This window comes from Anopheles funestus, chromosome 3RL, assembly GCF_943734845.2.
Source record: "Anopheles funestus chromosome 3RL, idAnoFuneDA-416_04, whole genome shotgun sequence".
NCBI lineage: Eukaryota > Metazoa > Arthropoda > Insecta > Diptera > Culicidae > Anopheles > Anopheles funestus.
The window spans coordinates 6,151,200-6,170,345 of NC_064599.1; the positions used below are offsets into that span (position 1 = coordinate 6,151,200).

Here is a 19,146-nt window from a genome sequence, read left to right on the forward strand (position 1 = left end):
TTACACCCCGATACCCCTTCCCCTCCCCTCTTCCAATGTTACGTAATATTTAAATGATCCCCATTAGAACATTTTTCATACAAGATGACTCTATTCGATTTGGAAGTGAATGATAGGAAGGAAAAGTTTATTGATGAAAAAAGATGTTACATAAAATGATAAATGGTTTTAAGCCGTGTTTGGCTGACAGTGGCAATAGAATGGGAAATCAACTCACATTCTTTGATAAATTATTACATACAGTTTCCTTAAGCAGCTAAGACATTCTCGATGGAACCCAGAGCAAGCAAAGTGGTAAGGAACGAAAGTTATGAAACATTAAAGTAAATTCTTCCAAATCCACCGGGAAAACAAGGTGCAGGATTATTTCCCCACATTGCTTCACTTTGACTGCTTAAACAAACTCCCCAAAAACACTTTTGCTTTAATCCTTACTGCTTTCTTGTACTTCCTTTTCAAACCATTTACTTCTTCGGCTGTAGCTAATGGGTTCGATGGAAACCGAAAGAACGCACACAAAAAAAGGTTTTCCACCCCTCGAACGTAAAGAAACGAATCTGCCAACAGCACAAAGCCACCGGTGTGCTGAAAGGATCGTGCAACAAACAAACAAACAAAGCAACAGAAGAAGCAAAAAAAGTTACACTACTTTTCGCACAAAATTTTCTGAAAACTGGGTAAAGGCTTTCCTCCGGCGGGCGAGGTGGAGAAGGGTGATGAAAAAACAAAAAAGGTGAGTGAAATGAAAAATGTAGCTGAGCCCTGTAGAGCGTGACTTTGCATTAACTTTAAATGAGCTCCCGAGTTCGCGAAAGCTTGAACGGATAATTGGGACATCACGGCGCAATATTGTTTCGCGTTTTCCTTCGAACCCGCTGTATGGCCGCGATTGCTTCTGGCCGCCAGCCGTCTTTCGGCCCAGCGTTGCGGGTCGTGCTTGGAGTCATAGTTTGGATTCTTTTCACTTTTGCGTGTGGCCCTTTGTACACCGTTGGGCGGCCCTTCGTCTGACGCTGTCGGAACACATCAGCCATTCATTTGCATCACGTACCGTTCAGGGTTTTTGCACATTTCGGCACAAAATAATGAAGGTGATGTGATGAAAGTCGATTTAAAAGCTAGTTTAAAGTTACTTCCGGCCAAAAAAGAGATTCAAATAATGGGCATGAATAGGTTAACAGATATCAAGTAAAGCTGTACGAAAAATGTTAAAAAATGTTAAAAAAGGTATAAAAATCTAAATGAACTCTGATTAAAATATGATATACAAGAAGTAAACTTTGATAATAATATGGGAAACCGTAAGTACAATCATTAAATTGTCTAAAGAATTGAAAAATGTTATTTAATACTTGATAACAATATTATAAATCATGTGACATACAAAACGCTGCAAATCTCAGTTAAAGTTAAATCAATTAAACCACGGTGAGTTATTCGAATAACGAAACAAGAGAAGAAGAAAAAAAAACACATAATTCTGACAATAAAATCATCAAGTGAAAAATGTGTACACTTTTTTATACACTTTAGTACACGTAGACGACTGTCTTCCTTCGGCACGGTCCTTTGCCCAACGCAATAAACTAGTTTCCTGCAATCGAAACCGAAACCGTAAGCAGAACCAACAGAAACCTCTCAACCCGATTACACTTGAACATAAACAAATAAATTTTAATGAGAAAAACTTTTCCCTTTTGCAAAGGCCCCCTGGCTCGGCCCGAACACCGGTGGCTTTTTCCTGCCCCGTTGTAACTCGTTGGTCGTCGTTGTAACTTGAGCTGGTAAAAGAACAGCACACAAAAAGCGGAAAGGATATACAGACCCGGTTGGAGTACGACCCACAGGACAGGGGGGCAGATGATTCATTATACATTTACAGTCACAGGTGCGTGAAAGGGATGAACACTGGGTCGCGGTGTTGCGCGACAAACGTAAATGGTTTACCTAGCGTTCCGGCAAAGCAACAGTGCCATTGCCTAGGTAAAAATGGGCAGGTTTTCACACCCTTCGCAGTTGAGTCTATGAACATTTCAATTCATACCAGACGACGGTGGTAGACGTTGTAAGCGGAGGAAAAAAAACTCCATTCCCGATCGGATAACATCACCTAGACACGCGGCCAACTGGACGAAGGGAAAGCCTTTTTTCCCTCTCTCTCTATTTGCGTTCACTTATCGCAAAAAGTTATGCGAACACGCGACCAACCATGTCCGATTTAAAATGCAAGCGGAAAATCGCTGCACGCAAACGTAATTCCACCCGTACATCCCCTTCGTCGTCGTCGTTGGTACTGAAATTTCATGACTTTGTTGACTTCGTGATCTGGTGGCCGGGTGTTTGCCAAATGTCGGACACAGGAAGTGCACGATATTGATTTAGTTCAATAGGTTTGAAAATTGAGTTTAATCTTGCATTCCAAGCTGTGAAGGGAACGCGTAGAATTCTAATGCAAATGGGTGTTCGCGTTAGGCAAACAGACAGCCGGATGGGCAGATGGGCAGATTGGTTTGAAGTCAAACAAAATGGTTGAGAATTTGTGATTTTGACATATTCGAACGATGAGGACCGTACGGTTGAAGATTTTACAATGTTTGAATGCAAAATATGGAAACGAATTTTTTAAATATAAAAAAAATCCATTATTCAAATTGTAAGATATTCCATTTCATGACCACATGAAATTAAGCAGATATTTTAAGAAAAGTTTAAAAAAGATTTCGTAAAGTTTCCAATAACATAATACTCTAAGCAATATTTTTCAATGTGCTTTTCAAATTTAAGAAAACAATTTGCAAACGTAGAAGTAAGATACACATTCTCATGCTCGTTTATTGTTTTTAACATTCTAATAAATGCTATTTAAATGGAAATTGAATGTATTCCTTTCGTTAAACAACAAACGCACGCATGTCAGAAACAATACAAAAACAGCATCGAAGCTTTTCCCCGTTACCAAGAATGGAGAATGTGAAATATCAGTTGGACGGGTTTTCATCCGGTCTTCGAAATGCCTTTGCCGCTGGATCAAATATTTACCATTGCTTCCCTGGCCTTATCCACTGCGCGCGCGTCCGTACAAACAAACCTTGGGCTAGCGGTACAACGACCGACAAATGTCAAAGTTCAGCAGCCCAAAAGCCCCCCCTGTCGCTGATCCGTTTTTTGGGCAAATGGCCAAGTACGCATCGGCGTTTCACTTGTTTTGCAAACCGAACTCCGTCCCATGCAATCAGATGCCCGCACAGATGGTCTGTCTCTTTCACTGATTGATAGTCGTCCTTTCTCGATAAATCAATGTCGCATTAGGGGCTGCTTTATGGGCAATATGTGTGGGCTAGTATGTATGAGAACCGAAGGCAGATGGAATGTTAAAAAGTCAAGCATTTTGGTTTAAATTTTACCCTGGTTTTTTGTGTTTTGCTCCAATGATACTAGGGCTCAATGAGAGCATCGATGGTCTGTCATTTGGGTACAGGCTATGCTTAATGACACCCGATGACAAAATTCGATTACCATACAGACACAAACGCTAAAAATCTTTTTAGCATGTTCAAAGCGTTTTCATTGTTCTTGACTATTGCCGTACAAGTGTAACGTACCAGGGCGGCATTTTGTAACGCTCGCCTAAATTAAAGGAAGCCAGTGAGCTAACGAACCTTACTCAACACTGTGCAACCAGGACCGTCACATCTATTATGCATTCGCTTCATTAAAATGCCAATAGCTACCTCCCCCCGGGGGTAGGAACAACTCGTCCTCCCCATTTGCCGGTTTTTGCGCAAGGAATTCATCGCTCATCGCAAGCCGTCGGCAAAGGAATTTAATTGTAATTAGATATTGCCATCGGGCGTAATGGGAATCGATTGGGAACGAAGTTACAGCGCAACGGTGCGATTGCGCCTGTCGTTGGCATCCTTCGCTTCCTTTTCGTATTGACTTTGATTGCATCCTTCGATTGGTACGGTCGTTGCCTAAGTAACTGACTTTCCTGTTGTGGAATCTTGGCACTATGGGATTAAGAAAATGATGTTCAATTTATTGGAAAATCAATCCGTCTGTTCGTACGATGATGTCTATGGTAAGACTATTTATGGTATCTTTAGAACAAAACAAGAAAATAAGTAAAACATCATTTTAAGAACGTTTTTAGTTAAGAAATGAATCAAAAGGAAGTTTTAAAATTGATATGTTTGAATTGTCTTGTGAGTAATTTTAATTTTTTTGTTATTACTTCGATTAAATGACATAAATATTGAAGTCGCTCAATGGGGAATAATCAGGAAAGAGAATTCTGGTTTTTATTAAATTTTTTGTGACTAAAGCGTTCTGCAGCAGAAGACAAAATTCTTCCTCTTCTTCTGTAAAAGGCGTATAAAACGCCTTCGCACCCAATCCTAGCTCAGAAAGCATACGCATAAAACACGGATTTCGCGTCAAACTTACCCGCGCTGAAACAGATCCACGTTGTAGAACTTGTACAACTCGACCGCGAACTCGACCGTTGCCTGAAGATCGGCCATAATCCCACGATTAGTCGCCGCACACTCTACTCCCTCGGGGTGGGACTTTCTTTCGCCGTTTTCAAGATTGCTACCCCAGCGTCAAAACTGCACTGCTTTCCGTGGGGTGGTGAGAATGCGCTAGTGGGGTATTGGGGGCAGTGAGGGGTTGAGTTATAAATTTTACAAAGCAACCAACATCATCACCATTTGCTCATCCACCTTCCACAGCCACATTGACACTTGAAACAGCACACAATACGATGAAATAAATATGAATAAAATAATGCGCACCAATTCACACGCACACGCACACGAACTCACATAGCACACAGCACACAACCATTTCCGAACCACTGGCCGAACCGAAAACGTCGTTTTCCAGCAGTTGGCCACAGCGAACCAAAAAAAAAGTTACCAGCCCTGCTTTCATCAACACTTAATTCGTTTCCGTTCCATGTTCCGGTTTTATTTTCTTTTCCCCCGTGCTGATGTTGGCGCTTTTCCGGGTGGCGTTACGGGCGTTACGACGAGGGCCACGAGAAGACAATATCACTTACGCACAGCGCCGACACAATGGCCGACCGGGTAGGCCGGATCGCACGATCCCACAGTGTTAGAAAAAGGCTGGGCGTGAAGGCAAAAGCCGAAAAAACAATTTAAAAACCGAGGCGCGAAAATAAGAACCGTCCCGTTTTCCCTATCCTGGCAACACGCCTAACGGCTGTGTCTTGGCTTTGTTCTACCACTAACCACCCGGTGGGCTTTACGCTGTGCCGTGCGATTCATTTTGCTGGGCGGGTTTTAAACTGGTCGTTAGCAATTTCCGCATGTTTCGATGCAACCGTTTGTCATCCTGGTCACGGCACCAGGTCCGTTTTTTTTGTTGCTTCCGTTCACCCTTTATTGGGCAAATGTTGAGCGACCCATCACCGGGTAAATGGGTTTGGTGGAATATTAGGTGACGATGTGTAAAATGGTCAAACCGCACACACTATTCCGGCATTTGAAACGATTTCAAAAAGCACACATTAAGCGTTTCGGTGACATTTGCACTTTTATGTTCGTAACTTATTTTCCACTTCAAACACTTTTCACAGTTTAGTTTTTGTTATCTAGAAAAACAGAATATAACATTAAGAAAGACTAGAGTGAAAGCTTAATAAAATAGACCATAAAGAAACGACATCCCAACCGAGCAAACGATCAACACTCGAGCAAACCCGGGAAACGAACCACACCAGCTGATTTAAACAATCGCAGTAAATCTCACATCAAAGTAGCCACAAAACACCACCCCGTATGCTGTTGCTAGGCGAACAACCGGAAGTAACCAACGTTTGCAACCGGTAGTACGAACCATAACCGCTTTTCCTGTCTTTTATCCTGCTTCGTCCCACTCACTCGACTCGATATCCTACCTTTGGTCGAAAAAAGTGGGAGACGAGAAAAAAAATGGCCATAAAAATTTCCTTTCTCCATCATCATCCTTTCAAGCACATCCGGGGAGCTTTCGGGCGAACCTTGTGAATAGTGTGGGCGAAACACACCGCGCACATTCCGGTGATGATATCGACATTGACGGGAGAAGAACGATGGATTCGCTCACTTGCTTTCCCTTTCTTGCTGCGCTTTATCTGTTGGCTGCCATGCACTTCACTTGCCCCGGTTACTGCCTTGGTTCCAATTATTGCCACCATGTCCAGCGACGAGTCCAGTTGTGTTGTTTCTTTTCCACTTTAGCGGACGACCTTGTTCAGAGGGGAGAAGGGTAAAAAGTTTAACTTTTTCCTTGCTTTTTCCAAGAAAAAAGATACACCGCATCGCTGTACCTTCCTACTATATAGCAGAACACACTGGAAAACTGGAACGAAGAGTTGGAAGTTTGATAGCACCAGGAACGAGGAATCAGGCAACTCCGGTTATGCGGTAAAAACGTTCGTTTGCTTCATTTTTTCCCACTTTAGCTTCGGTTCCGCGGTAAGAACCGCTTGAGATATGCGCGTTCCACTCTTCCACTTTCTCATTCTCAGCTTCTCATGTACTTTTCCCGGCGTTTCTTTTCCTTTCTGCGCCCTTCTCCCATAAGTAAGTAATATTTATTTTTTAGGTCTTATCTATCCGGTCAAATCTTTACTTCCTGTGCCTTCGAGACATCGCACCGGAAGGTTGGATATTTTCCGGAATTGAATTCCCAAGCGTTTTCCCTTTTTTGGTTGTTTGTGTTACTGCTTTCAGTTCCGTACCGGGGGTTTTTCTTTTGCCTTCCTTTACTTCCCAGGACTTGGCTTTATTTATTTCCTCCCGATTCGTTGTTGAGCTATGGCTTCGACACATGTGCTATTGGCAGACCTCACAGCCCGAAAGGAATTATCACCAATTCTTCTTTGGAAAAGTTTTGCTCAACCCAGCACGTCGGGATCGGTGGGTTTGGTTGAAGAATGTCTAAAGTTCCTGCGCGATCCCTGCATTACGGCGCAGTTGTGGGTAGTGGACGTGAGAGTGATTGAGACATTTATTGCCACGGTTTTGTGCGGCCGATATGCAGCTGATGCCACGGGGTAAGGGATGAAGGGTAGCGTTTCCTTGCCCTAAGCTTTAGCCCGGAGACGTGTTGACAGTAATTGCTTGCCGGTGGTCTAGAGCTTTTCAATCGGGTTCGAACAAAATGGACACCGTGAGCTAAGGGTGAGAAGGAGAACATCAAGTGGCTTGCATCGGTAATACCGTAAGCATCACAATTTATGCCAGGTTCTGGTAGATTTTTATTTCACAACCATCTCAAACTGTCAGTTGCAGTTGCAAAACTGGTTTCGTTAACAATTCAATGAGGCAATTCAATAACACCAGATCTTGGCAAGGTGTCAAAGGAAATCAGTCTCTTATCAAGACTTTTTGTGATCTCTTGGAATGGATAAACTGCATAAAATATTAAACTTTTATCAATTATAAAAATTATAAAAATTTTCAAGTAATTTTTTATTTTTATAAATCGTTCAACGTTCTCAAATATTCCAAATGCTGTAAATGATAATATAATAATTCTTCCATTGAATGGTGCTGCTATCATTCTTGAAGCAACATAACGCCAACGCATAGAATGACGCAATTCAATCTCTGTTCGATCAATAGCATCGTTCAACAATGACGTCATAGCTACGATTTCTTCCTCATTCTTTCGATTCGTGATTCCATCGCCTATAAAATGTGGCCTGGTGGTCTGGTCGCATTTCATTACTTTTACGCTAGATTTCTATTCCCTTTTTACATCCATATAATCACCGTACAGGAAAGAGGTAAGGGGGGTATGAGGAGTAGGTAAATCTGAACAAAAAAAAACACTCACTCACCCTGGATGAATGCCTTTCTACGTATTTTTTTCCATTACCTTATGGTAGAGTTTCAATAAATGGCAAATATATCCTGTACGCAAATATGCTTCACATTTTCTGTTACCTTTTTCTACCCTCTTTTTTCTTTCTCTTTCTCTCTCTCCCTATCATTCCATCTTAAAAAATACATCCATCAAATTCAGCACGGTTTTTGGGGGCGAAACACCATTAAGGGACTCGTTTTCTCGCTTCATCGATCGTTCTATGCAGTTCGGCTTATGGCCAATCACATCGGGATACGGGATCGGATCGGGTCTGGGTAGATCAAACGCCCCGAAGGTTTATAAAGCTACAACCCAACATGAACCCACCGTTCGTTGGTGACCTTTCGATTTTGGACCGAACGCGAGTGAATCGTATTCATAAATACAGCTCAAAGTAGATAAGAAAGCGACAAGAGGTCGGAACATCTCGCATTATGAAATTGTGTGGCTCCAATATATGAGCTGCTTCAATATGCCTCTGTGCTTATCAAACATGGCGATAATCGCCATCATGAGCATCGTTCGGAGCGGCGGGAAGGGGGGATTACATATTTGCCCAAAAGCCATTATGAATAATGATAAAATATCGCTGTCCATACGGGAAGGACAGCCATTTAATCTTCCGTCGAATGATATGTGTGAAAATGGAAGAGAGATATTTTAGCAAAAATGATAAAAGGCGGATTCACCTGATTTGATTTCTCTTTCGCTTTTGTTTTGCTTGCATGTAACAATCGCCATTGCCGTTGAAACTTAAATGCCATGAAACGTTCGCAGGACGGCAGATTTGGAACGCCGGCGACCGGGATTGGGGGGGAGATGGGGCTGAAGACTTTGCAACGAGAAAATGAATTCAATTATCGTTAACAGGCAGAGTAATACATATTCATGATCCCATGATTCTGTCGACCATCCCCTCAATATGCATTCTTCTTCGCTCACCAATCGATGAAAAAACTTTTGCTTCGCCTCAGCACAATTATGAGCCCGTTGGAAAGTTGGCGTCCCGATGCAGGTAGCGTTGCAGCTACCCTCTTCGATCGGTATCACAGAGAGAGAGAGAGAGAGAACGAGAGGGTAAGAAAGAGAATGAAATAAGAAGCTGGGTGAAATAGGACAAATTGGAACCCACACAGGACTTGGATGCTTGCAAGAAGGTGAGTTTGGTACTCGTGCTAAGGACGGGAATTTGCGAATTCGAACCAGTTCAGGTGCATAATTTAGCTCAATTTATGCATTGCTAAGACGCATCCGTGCCCTGCAGTGACAGTAGAAGCAAATGTCTTCGTTATGGGACATGATGCGTTCCGCTTTGCTCTAATGCAATTGAATGCGTGCAACTTGAAATTGCAATTGTGTCGTTATGCCTTTTTTCAACCTAAAAATGTCCAAATGATGTAGCAAGTGACTTAGTTTTAGCAAGTTTAGGTTACAAAATTTGTGTTAAATAATTTTAGCTACAAGGCTCTAAACAGAAATCCCTTCTAGTCTCTTTTAGTTCTACAAATAAATATTCATTAAAATAAATTTGTCTAAAACACACTCAAAAATTGTATTCTGATTACTCCACTTAATATGAAACATACGCAAAACATAAAAACTCTTTCTCACACCAGTCATCTAGTCTCAATTATCACACCTTTTCATTCGCCTTTTTTGTTATCGAAACTGTTTTCCCGCTGATAAATGCTGCAGGTTAACATTTTTATTTGATCTTTTTTTTTTGGTGAACAGTTTCAACTCAAAACGATTAGGAGGAGTTCCCCGAAAAACAATTCTCATGATCATTGCAATAGTTCATTGTTTCGCGGTTCGCGATTTATATTAATAGGCAAACATGTCGAGCGTGCACGCGTTTCTATTTTTAGCGGAACGGCACGGCTTGCGCTACGGTTACGCGCGTTGTTTTCCATCCGGATGGCAATATTTGTAGTTGAGTTGTTTTATTTCCCTTTTTTTGTCCATTTGTGTGTGTGTGTGTGTTTTTTTTTTTACTCCCCATGTGCATGTTTCACACTAAACTCATTCTGCAGTTGAGTTTTGGTTATCGGCACTCTGTTTTTTTTGCCAATATCTGTATTACCATTGCACGATGTCCCCTTTGGCAATGCAGATTGGATGTTTGCGTCGTTCTATTCTGGTAAAATGAAGGGAATATTAGCCCAGCAACAAAAAATAGACAAATTCACCTAATAGCTGAAGTTCCAATTGATCTACCGTGTGCAAAGCGAGACTTAGGGTGAGAAGGAAAACACACACCCAGAAAAAAGAGCACCAAAAACCATCGTCAAACTGCAGTACCCGAATGGCTAGTGCCAGGATGCTATCGATAAGGAAAAATTGTGTGCAAAAAAAAAACAAAATGGTAGGATTGAGCGCAAACAAACATTCCCTGTTTCGGAACAAATTGTTCCCAATCGAACAGCGGTGCAGCAGATGAAAGCCAATCAACTAGAAAGCCAGCCCGGTAAAAACGGTGAGAATGGGTTGCAACTACCAAAATGAACAAACACCACATAGTTTGTAAGGGTTTTTTTTGTGTTATCGTGTGGGAAGGTTTTATTTATTGCATACCATCGAAATGACTCAGAAGATGGAAAACGAATGATAGTTGGTTGCCAAACTATCGCTGATGCAGTGAAATGGTGAAAATAAAGGTAAATTGGCTAAATAATTATGACTGAAACAAATGCAACATAATCGTATTAGTAACAAATGTTTCTATCGTTCAGTTTCGTATCAAGTACCGTGCGTCTCCATTGCAAATTGTTTTATGTTTTTTACAATTTGCTGGTATATTAGTTTACCAAAAATTTCAACACTTATACAATATTAAATGATTAATTTTTTTTAAATGTTATTGCTATAGTAATAACACATTTACGAACTTTATGGAGTTTTTATTGCACACAATATGTGAAGTACCAGGCGCCTCCATCTCAAAACAGAGTTGTTTAAATAAATCCTTCTTTGTATAATTTTTTTTTGTATACAAAGCTCCTAACTAGTTTACTTATTTATTCTCACTTTAAAACAATGCCAAAAGTCAATAAGAAAAGAAATATTACTAAGTCTCAAAAAAAATTGCTACCCATTGTACGCTACTGGGCGTCTCCATTCGAATGAAAACGATTGCCATTCAATGTTTATGCAATAGCAGAGGGTGATCTAATTAATATCACAGTCTGAAACTCGAACTGCAACAAACTTTGCCAAGCTCCAGTTTCTGCATTGCATTATCATATCCAATTATACCACTCCATCAAAGCATCCTTTCGTCATCGGTCTCGCTCGCCTTTTCAAAGCCCCTCAGGGTAGAGTTGACCTTTTGCTCTTTTCGATACCGGCAAAGCAATCGTAATGCAGCAGCTTCTTCCCCCTCCCCCAAAACAAAGGCATGGCCAGTGCGGAGGGGAAGGGCGCATGGCAAAATTCATTCAACTCTCATTACACTACCACTGAAACCGAACAACAAACCGTACAATTTCACGTACAGCCGAACAGACGAACTGAGCAAACCAACGAAACCCCGAACACAACCAACAGCAAGCAATCAAGCAACGGGGTAGTAAATAATCCGTGCCTTTTGCGCTGTTTCTCCCACGGGCCGGAAAGATTGGGGCTGTATGTCTCCCAAAAGCCCATCAGCTGTGCTTGTGTTCTCGCACACACATGCCCTCGATGGGGTTGGCTTCCACTGTACCGAAATAGGATGAGCAAAAGCAACGATACGCTCGCGCGCAAACTTCATCACACTCGTGCACTGATCGGTTCGTGTTTTTTTTGAGTGGTGAAGTGAGCGCACATCCACTTCTCACACGTTTATGTGAGTGGTGAAGTGGTCTGAAGGAGTTTGACTAATTCTCATCACTCACCAGAAAACCGGCGCCGGAAAATTGAGATTAGGAAATGAGGAAAAAAATGGAGAGCGAGAGAATATAATAAAAGAGAGTTTCAATTCACCCGATTGGAAATAATCTCTTTCGCGCTCTCTCTCTCTCCTTCTCCCTCTCCCTTGAAATAATAAATCAGCGGTAAATCAACTGCTTTTTGATGGATTTTTCCTTCTCCCAGACGGTGGATACGATGGATTGGGAATGGCTAAAAACCGAGCCCTTACACACTGTCCTTCGTCTGTAAGACAAGGGCGTCTTGTAGCGCTGTAACGACAACAACAACAACAACAACAAAAAAGGCCAAAAATGCAGGTAGGCGTTTCAATCTAAGAATCTGCAAATTCTTCCTATCGTTACGCACCATTACTTTGCAAATATGCATAATTATTGCCACCTTAGGCGAACGGTATTCCATTACGCCTATGTCCTTTCCAGGACGATAACAAAAGATTTTAAATTGTACCAAAAAAAGAACAAGCAAAAAATGAACCATCCGTTTGACAAAGTGTCCAATACTCTGCTCTACCGACACCAATTGTTCGGACACACCTGTTCCCATTCTCAGCGGGATAGACACCAACCACCTGGCGCCTCCATCGTACGCCGTTTTCCGTAACGCATTTGCCGTATGCGGTTCCATGGTCTTTTTCCCTGCTCCCACTGTGGGTGGAGTGAGCAGCATTACGGAAAGCATAATTTATTAAGCCATTTTACTGCTCGTTCACTCAGCTTCAGCGTACGAATGGCGTTCACCTTTGGCATTTTCGGTACCCTGGCTCGGGCACGGTCGTCTTCAGCTTCTGTGGTTTATCTTTTGCCAAACACGATAACCGTGATATGCTGGTGCTGCGTGATTGGATTTGGGTGTTCCTTTTTGGTTTGGAAGCTTCACCATAGGACACAATTCGTTGGTCTTAAAAATAATTTTCCATAAACTTTTTTAAAAAATAAATAAAAAATACAATACATGTTGTTACATAGAACAGATATTAAAGAATCCTTTTTAATATGCTTTAATGACACACAAAACGGTCATTACACGGTTAGTTCGGGACGGTATAACAGCGGCATGTTCAGTGGCTATTTAATGATTACGGTTTTTGCTTTATTGTTGCCTTGCTTCAAAACGGGCCCAGGCACACCTTGAAAGCGGATACTAGATTCATTTTGCACTTATCCACGTACAAGTACACGCACAACGTCACACACACACACTCACACGCACGCCACACCAGTACATGCGTACACATAGGGATAAAAAGCTTCGCACGGAGTGGTCTCTCGTGCAAAGTTTGTCGAGCGGTTGTGGTTTTTTTTTAGGTGTATCATGTTTTATAGTGCCTCACCCTTTTTTCGCAAACACTGTTATTTGTTTTTGCTTCTTTTTTTTATAAATTTCTTGGAGCAACAAAAAAGCAATCTACACAAACACGCACTAAGAACCCACAAACCGCAGACTTTCGGTATTGTTGCTTGTTGAAACTTTTTTTTCCACGTTTGTTAGAAGCAAAGAACGGCTCACGGAGGGTGGTGTGGGGGGAGAGGGGTTGGATATTTTATCACTTTATCATCGCAACTGTCAACCGAAACACTGACACACGAAAGGGCGCTGTAACCACAAATTTTACAATGCCCATTCTAGTAACCGTTGCATTGCACGGTGTCGTTGTTGATGGTTTTGTATGAAAAAGGCGTTCACTAGAAGGATACGGGGATTTTGCCTTTTCACACAGCACATTCTAAACCACATCACAAATCACGGTTCGACAGTAAATTTTCCCTTGCCTGCGTGCGTACTCCAGCAGTCTACAAACACATACACAGACACAAACACAATCTTCTTAATGGATAACGCAAGGTAAGTGAACGTAAATTTATGTGTGGTGAAAAATCTTGCCAAACTTTCTTGCGTGATACGGAGACGGTGGTCGGGAATGGAGATGAGAAAAGGTACCGTGATAAAAAAGAGGCAAGAAAAACACTCGAGCAAAGAGAGACCTTAGCGCAGCGCGACCGAATATACCGCAACGACGGAAGGTTACTCGCTGTCTGACACTAGCGTACGAGCGACCGACCGCATGATCCCGAATCTCGAGGATGTGGGCTGTTGTTACTCACTCTCACTCTCACTATCGTTCCGGCCATCGCTATCCGCTCGTATCCGCACGCACAGTCCAATGCTCCCGGATAAAAAGCATATGTACATACGTTCACGTGCTCGGCAACGAAATTTGTTTGTTCCGCTTGTTTTCGGTAGATGTGAAAGGAAAAAGACAACACATAAAAGAGAGCTAACTTCCCCTTTTTACAAACGCCAACCCAACGAACGACGATTGTGAGGTGAACGAAATACGCACTCACACGCATAGGGTGAGCAGTGAGAAAGCGAAACGCTGTGTGAGCTATTACTATCACTATGGCTGCTGCTACTAATGGGATCGTGTGAGAGGTTACTCGTTGTTTTCGTTCTTGGTCGGTTCGTTAATTGTTGAGCTGTTGAGGGCCTCTCATCGAACTGTCACTGGTGGTGCGGTTACGGTTGTGCTTCATGTGAAGAATGCTGCGGTCAGTGGCGTGTTGTTGTCGATAAAAGTTTGAGTTTTGATCGATTCGTTTTCTTCCACGCTTAATGTGACCGGGTAAATGGGAATGAAGAGATGGTATGCGATAAGTTTGTTTGCGAATGCGTCCAGCATGTAAACAAAGGATATCTGAGCCAATTTTTCTATTCAGAATATCTTTCTCATCGTTCGATATCGATACTTTTAGTATCTACAAGCATCGTTTAGCACAATTTTAAATCTAAATCAATTTATAAAATTTTGCTAAATTACCCCAAAAAAGCAAAGTCTATAGCCTTAGGAAATTTTCAAGTTTTTAGATTTTTTTTATTCTTATTTTTATTTAAAGCAATATTTGAGTGAAAAGAAATTTATTTCAATCAATTCGCATTCAAATAAAACAATTTAATTTTTTTTGCAAAATTTCTCAAAAAATCGTAAGGGGTAAGCCTTATGAAATTTTCGAGTAAAAAATATTTTTTAATTTTTTTCTTATTTTTTAATGTATTTTCAATTTAAAGCATTATTTGAGTGAAAAGAAACTTATTGCAAGAAATTCGCATTAAAATACATCAATTTATAAATGAGGAAAAAATTGAGGAAAATTTTACATTTTCTCAAACAGGGTATGGAACTTGGTACCTCGAATAACTTCTGGCACAGGTATCTGAGGGAATGGCCGTCCAAGAAGAAAATGTAGCCATTGATGCCATCTATCGACCACAGGTTAAAGATTGGTGATCCGTTGGATACCGACCGAGTTATAGGCAAAACTTGTTGCAAAAATGAGCCTTAGGAGATGACAAATTTAAAGATTTTTTAATTTTTTTTACTATCTTTTACTTTTTTTAATTTAAAGCATTATTTGAGTGAAAAGAAACTTTGTTCAACCAATTGGCATTAAAATAAATCAATTTAATTTTTTTTGCAAAATTTCTCAAAAAAATCGTAAGGGGTAAGCCTTATGAAATTTTCGAGTAAAAAACTTTTTTTTATTTTTTTCTTATTTTTTAATGTTTTTTCAATGTAAAGCATTATTTGAGTGAAAATAAACTTATTGCAACAAATTCGCATTAAAATACATCAATTTATAAATGAGGAAAAAATTGAGGAAAATTTTACGTTTTTTCAAATAGGGTATGGAACTTTGTTCCTCGAATAACTTCTGGCACAGGTATCTGAGGGCATGGCCGTCCAAGAAGAAAATGTAGCCATTGGTGCCATCTATCGACCACAGGTTAAAGATTGGCGATCCGTTGGATACCGACCGAGTTATAGACAAAACTTGATGCAAAAATGAGGAAAATTTTACATTTTCTCAAACAGGGTATGGAACTTGGTTCGTCGAATAACTCCCGACACAGACATCTGAGGGCATGACCGACCAAGAAGAAAATGTAGTCATTGGTGGCATTTACCGTACACAGGTTAAAGATTTTTTCGCTATTTTTAATTCTTTTTTTCATTTAAAGCATTATTTGAGCGAAAAGAAACTTATTGCAACCTTTCACCCCAGTAAAACAGACAGAAAAGATTCGTTGTTACGCGATCAATTAAACGCTCCAACTCGTAAAACCAATTTACATTCTTACGCGTGTCTTCAGAATGGTCATAAATAAGGCCAACATACTGATGGTACCGATGCTGCAAAAGAAAAAAAATACCTAACAAGAGCTCCATCATCAGTAGATCCTGCTGAATGTCTCTCTCCTTCTATCTGCTACATCTCTCGTTTAAATATTTTTTCGTATCATTTTAGTTACACTTACAAAAAATATGTTCTTTGACGGACAAAGGAGGTGATAGAGCAGAAGGGAAGATACAGCAGTGGCACACATTTCGGATGATAATAATGTTGATGCCTTCGTGCGTCTCATGACTAAAAAAAAAAATACGATCCCGATGATGTTGAATGATGCGTACCTCATAACGATAAACGTAACCAGGGCCCGCCTCGTTCGTCTTCTCCCTCTTAAGGCAAGGCAAATAAACGCAAAGCAAGAAGCAGCTTAAAATAGAAAATTAATTGAATTCAAACCACGTCCGGCCGTACTCCAAGCGTGCTGCTACTGCGTGTCGATTTTTTGCCATTCGCACGAAAACAGGTTCCGAACAATCTCACGTTTTTCTTGCACCACCATCAGTGTCAGGTTGAGAATGGTGGGAACTTAAACATAATTTATGTCTCGTGCTAGGCAATAATTGGTTAGCTAGGTGTAATGTGAATCATCGTAGTATGATGCGTTAATTTCTTATCTTGATGCAGCTAGACTCGAATCGAACCATATCATAATGCTTCCTTTGCGTTTTTCTACATTTCGCACAATCAGAAGCAGCATAAATTAACCCTGAGCAACAACAACAACAACAAAAATCTAATCTCCGGTAGTCGAACCATCCCGGAAGCATGGAACTGTGACGGAGGACTGGAGCTGGAAGCTGGAGAAGAAAGATCCAGCGTCCAAGCACACTTTTTCCGAACGAACGCGCGTAAGTAAGTTGAAATTAATTTCAAATTTAAATTGATCAAATAAAACCAATTTCGGCCCATTCCACCTTTTCCACCCTGTTCCTCTTCCCGCAATCGGTCTCGGTCCGGTTGGTGTTTTTTGGCCAAGAAAATGGGCTTTCAATCGAGCGATTTTTACGACTACCAACCGGACCCGGTGGGCCTCCGGTGTGCCGTAGTCAATGCCGAAATGTTTGGTGCGTCCTTACTACGGCACCCCATCTCTCTCCCGGGGGCGAATCACCATAGATCAGTTTGCCAGTTACAATTCCGACGAACCGTGCCGCTTGCCAGCTGCGTTACACGTTGACCGGACCCAGTGCCCAATGTCGACATTTGATGGGTTTTATGATAGCGTTTGCGTATCGGTTTGCTACGCTTCGATTATTATGGCGAGGCTGGATGGCGTAGGACGAGGCTTCGATATAACAAAAAGAAAAAAAAACAAATAAAGACCGCTTTGATGCGCTTTTGATAATATTGTTGCTAATATTGGAAAGACAATGGAAGAATTTAGAAGCGTTCAATTTGACCAATCCTTCACTTGAATTACAGTTGTACGTATTATCAACCTTCATATTGAATTTAATAATTAAGTTAATTGTTTAAAACATATAACCTGTTGATAAAAGTGTAGATTGAAGAACATTTTAAATTTTCTACTTTCCGTTCTATAAGAACTTAGTTAGCCAATAATTCCACTTAAGATAGTTAACTTAATTATTGTTCGATAATAGTTTTGTAATAAAATTGACCAAAACGATAATATTTTTCTCTTTTCAAGTTGATTTTTTTATATTAAATATGTATTAATTTTTTCGGGTAAAATGATATAAAAAACATTAAACAAACGCTTTCTAATTGAATTCGTCTGTTGCTAACGATGTAACATCACAGATCTGTTTTCAAATCCCGATTGGTTGCGAGAGAGAAAAACAAACAACACTCAACACACTTAGGCTCCGGTGCATTTTGCACACGGCAAACGGCTAGATTATGGCCATGCATCCTAAAGACTGCCCGACACGATGGCGATCGTTTGCATACCGTCAAGGACGACTTGGAGCTTTCCATCGTCCTCTCTTGTTTTTTGTTTTTCTCTTTCCACTTTACTTCACCATCGCAACTCAATGGCGACCAGGCGAATCAGTCGCCATTGAAAATATTTTCTAAAAACGGGAAAGGAAGAAACCATTTTCCCGGTTTGCATTTTCCACTAGTCCGTAGGTAAATTTAGTAAGCGGTAAGCGACCACAAAAGCGCTTTGGAATGAATGAAGGTGGCGTGTTGGTAAGCCATTATCCTTCCCAACGTTAGTGGTAAAGCTTTCCGCTTTTTTAGTAGAATAAGCTTAATATTTAATGGTAAACAACCATTCTTTCGCGAACACCATCTCCGGCAGTATTGTTGTTTCTGATGGTTCCTTCTTTCATGTGTTTATCATTTCTTTTAATTTCCTTTCTTTTCATTCTCTTCGGTATCTTCTCCGTTTGGATGTCACTTTTTTCAATCCTTTTCAGAGCAAAATTACAACTGCCCTTTAGCACCTGTTTTTTTTACAAATGCACTTCCATATAAATTCCAACACTTAATTCTGTGTCACCCAATGTGCATATACACATTCCACACTGGTGCTTAAAATTAAGTGCCATCATTACTGTCAAACAAATGCTTCTGCCTGTTCCCGACCTCGGCTGTTCTCATTTCCTCTTCCAACGGGCTTTCAAGCCGAAGCTTGCCCACCTCGGTTTCCCTCGGTGGAGTAAAAACATTTGCTCACTTTGGAGCGTAAGCGTTTGACAAACATTTAATCGTTCCCGGACCAACGACGCCGCTGGCAGCAAACGGTGTGTGTGTGTGGACCGCTGGCTTTGCCGTAAACCAGACACGAAAGGCTAATGAGATACGAGATCGGACCGAGGAAGCGAATTAATGGAATGTTTGTTTAATCATAAACCCGAACGATGCTACTGCCGCCAGCACTGAAGCTGATGATGATGATGATGATGATGATGGCGCCACACCCCACACACACACAGCCCTGAGGGCATTCAATCAATCGTGATGCCCCGCGCTCGTACGGCACATCGTACGGAATGATAATAATGTCGTCCCATCTTCAATTTGAAACTTTCGCCTCCACATGAATATGTAATTATGTCCACAGATTATCTCACGTGGAGTTTTTGTTCCGTGCTTTAATCCTCACTCTACTGAACGGGGGGAGGCTAATTATGAGCTTCTCAATGTGGATACATTTTAATGCTGCAATTTTCCTGCATAATTGAATGTTCGCATTGAA

At 41.0% G+C, this 19,146-nt stretch overlaps 1 protein-coding gene across 1 annotated transcript in view; it reads right to left on the reverse strand.

Annotated features, from left to right (window-relative positions):
- Window positions 1-14,625, reverse strand: part of LOC125771615 (uncharacterized) — a 45,518-nt gene extending 30,893 nt beyond the window's left edge. The window contains exons 1-2 of the mRNA XM_049442406.1: window positions 13,773-14,625; window positions 4,447-5,617 (exon numbers count right to left, since the gene is read on the reverse strand). Coding sequence (XP_049298363.1) covers window positions 4,447-4,523 — 77 coding nt within the window. The 5' untranslated portion in view covers window positions 4,524-5,617; window positions 13,773-14,625. The remainder of the gene's footprint in view (window positions 1-4,446; window positions 5,618-13,772) is intronic.
- Between the last annotated feature and the right edge of the window lie 4,521 nt (window positions 14,626-19,146).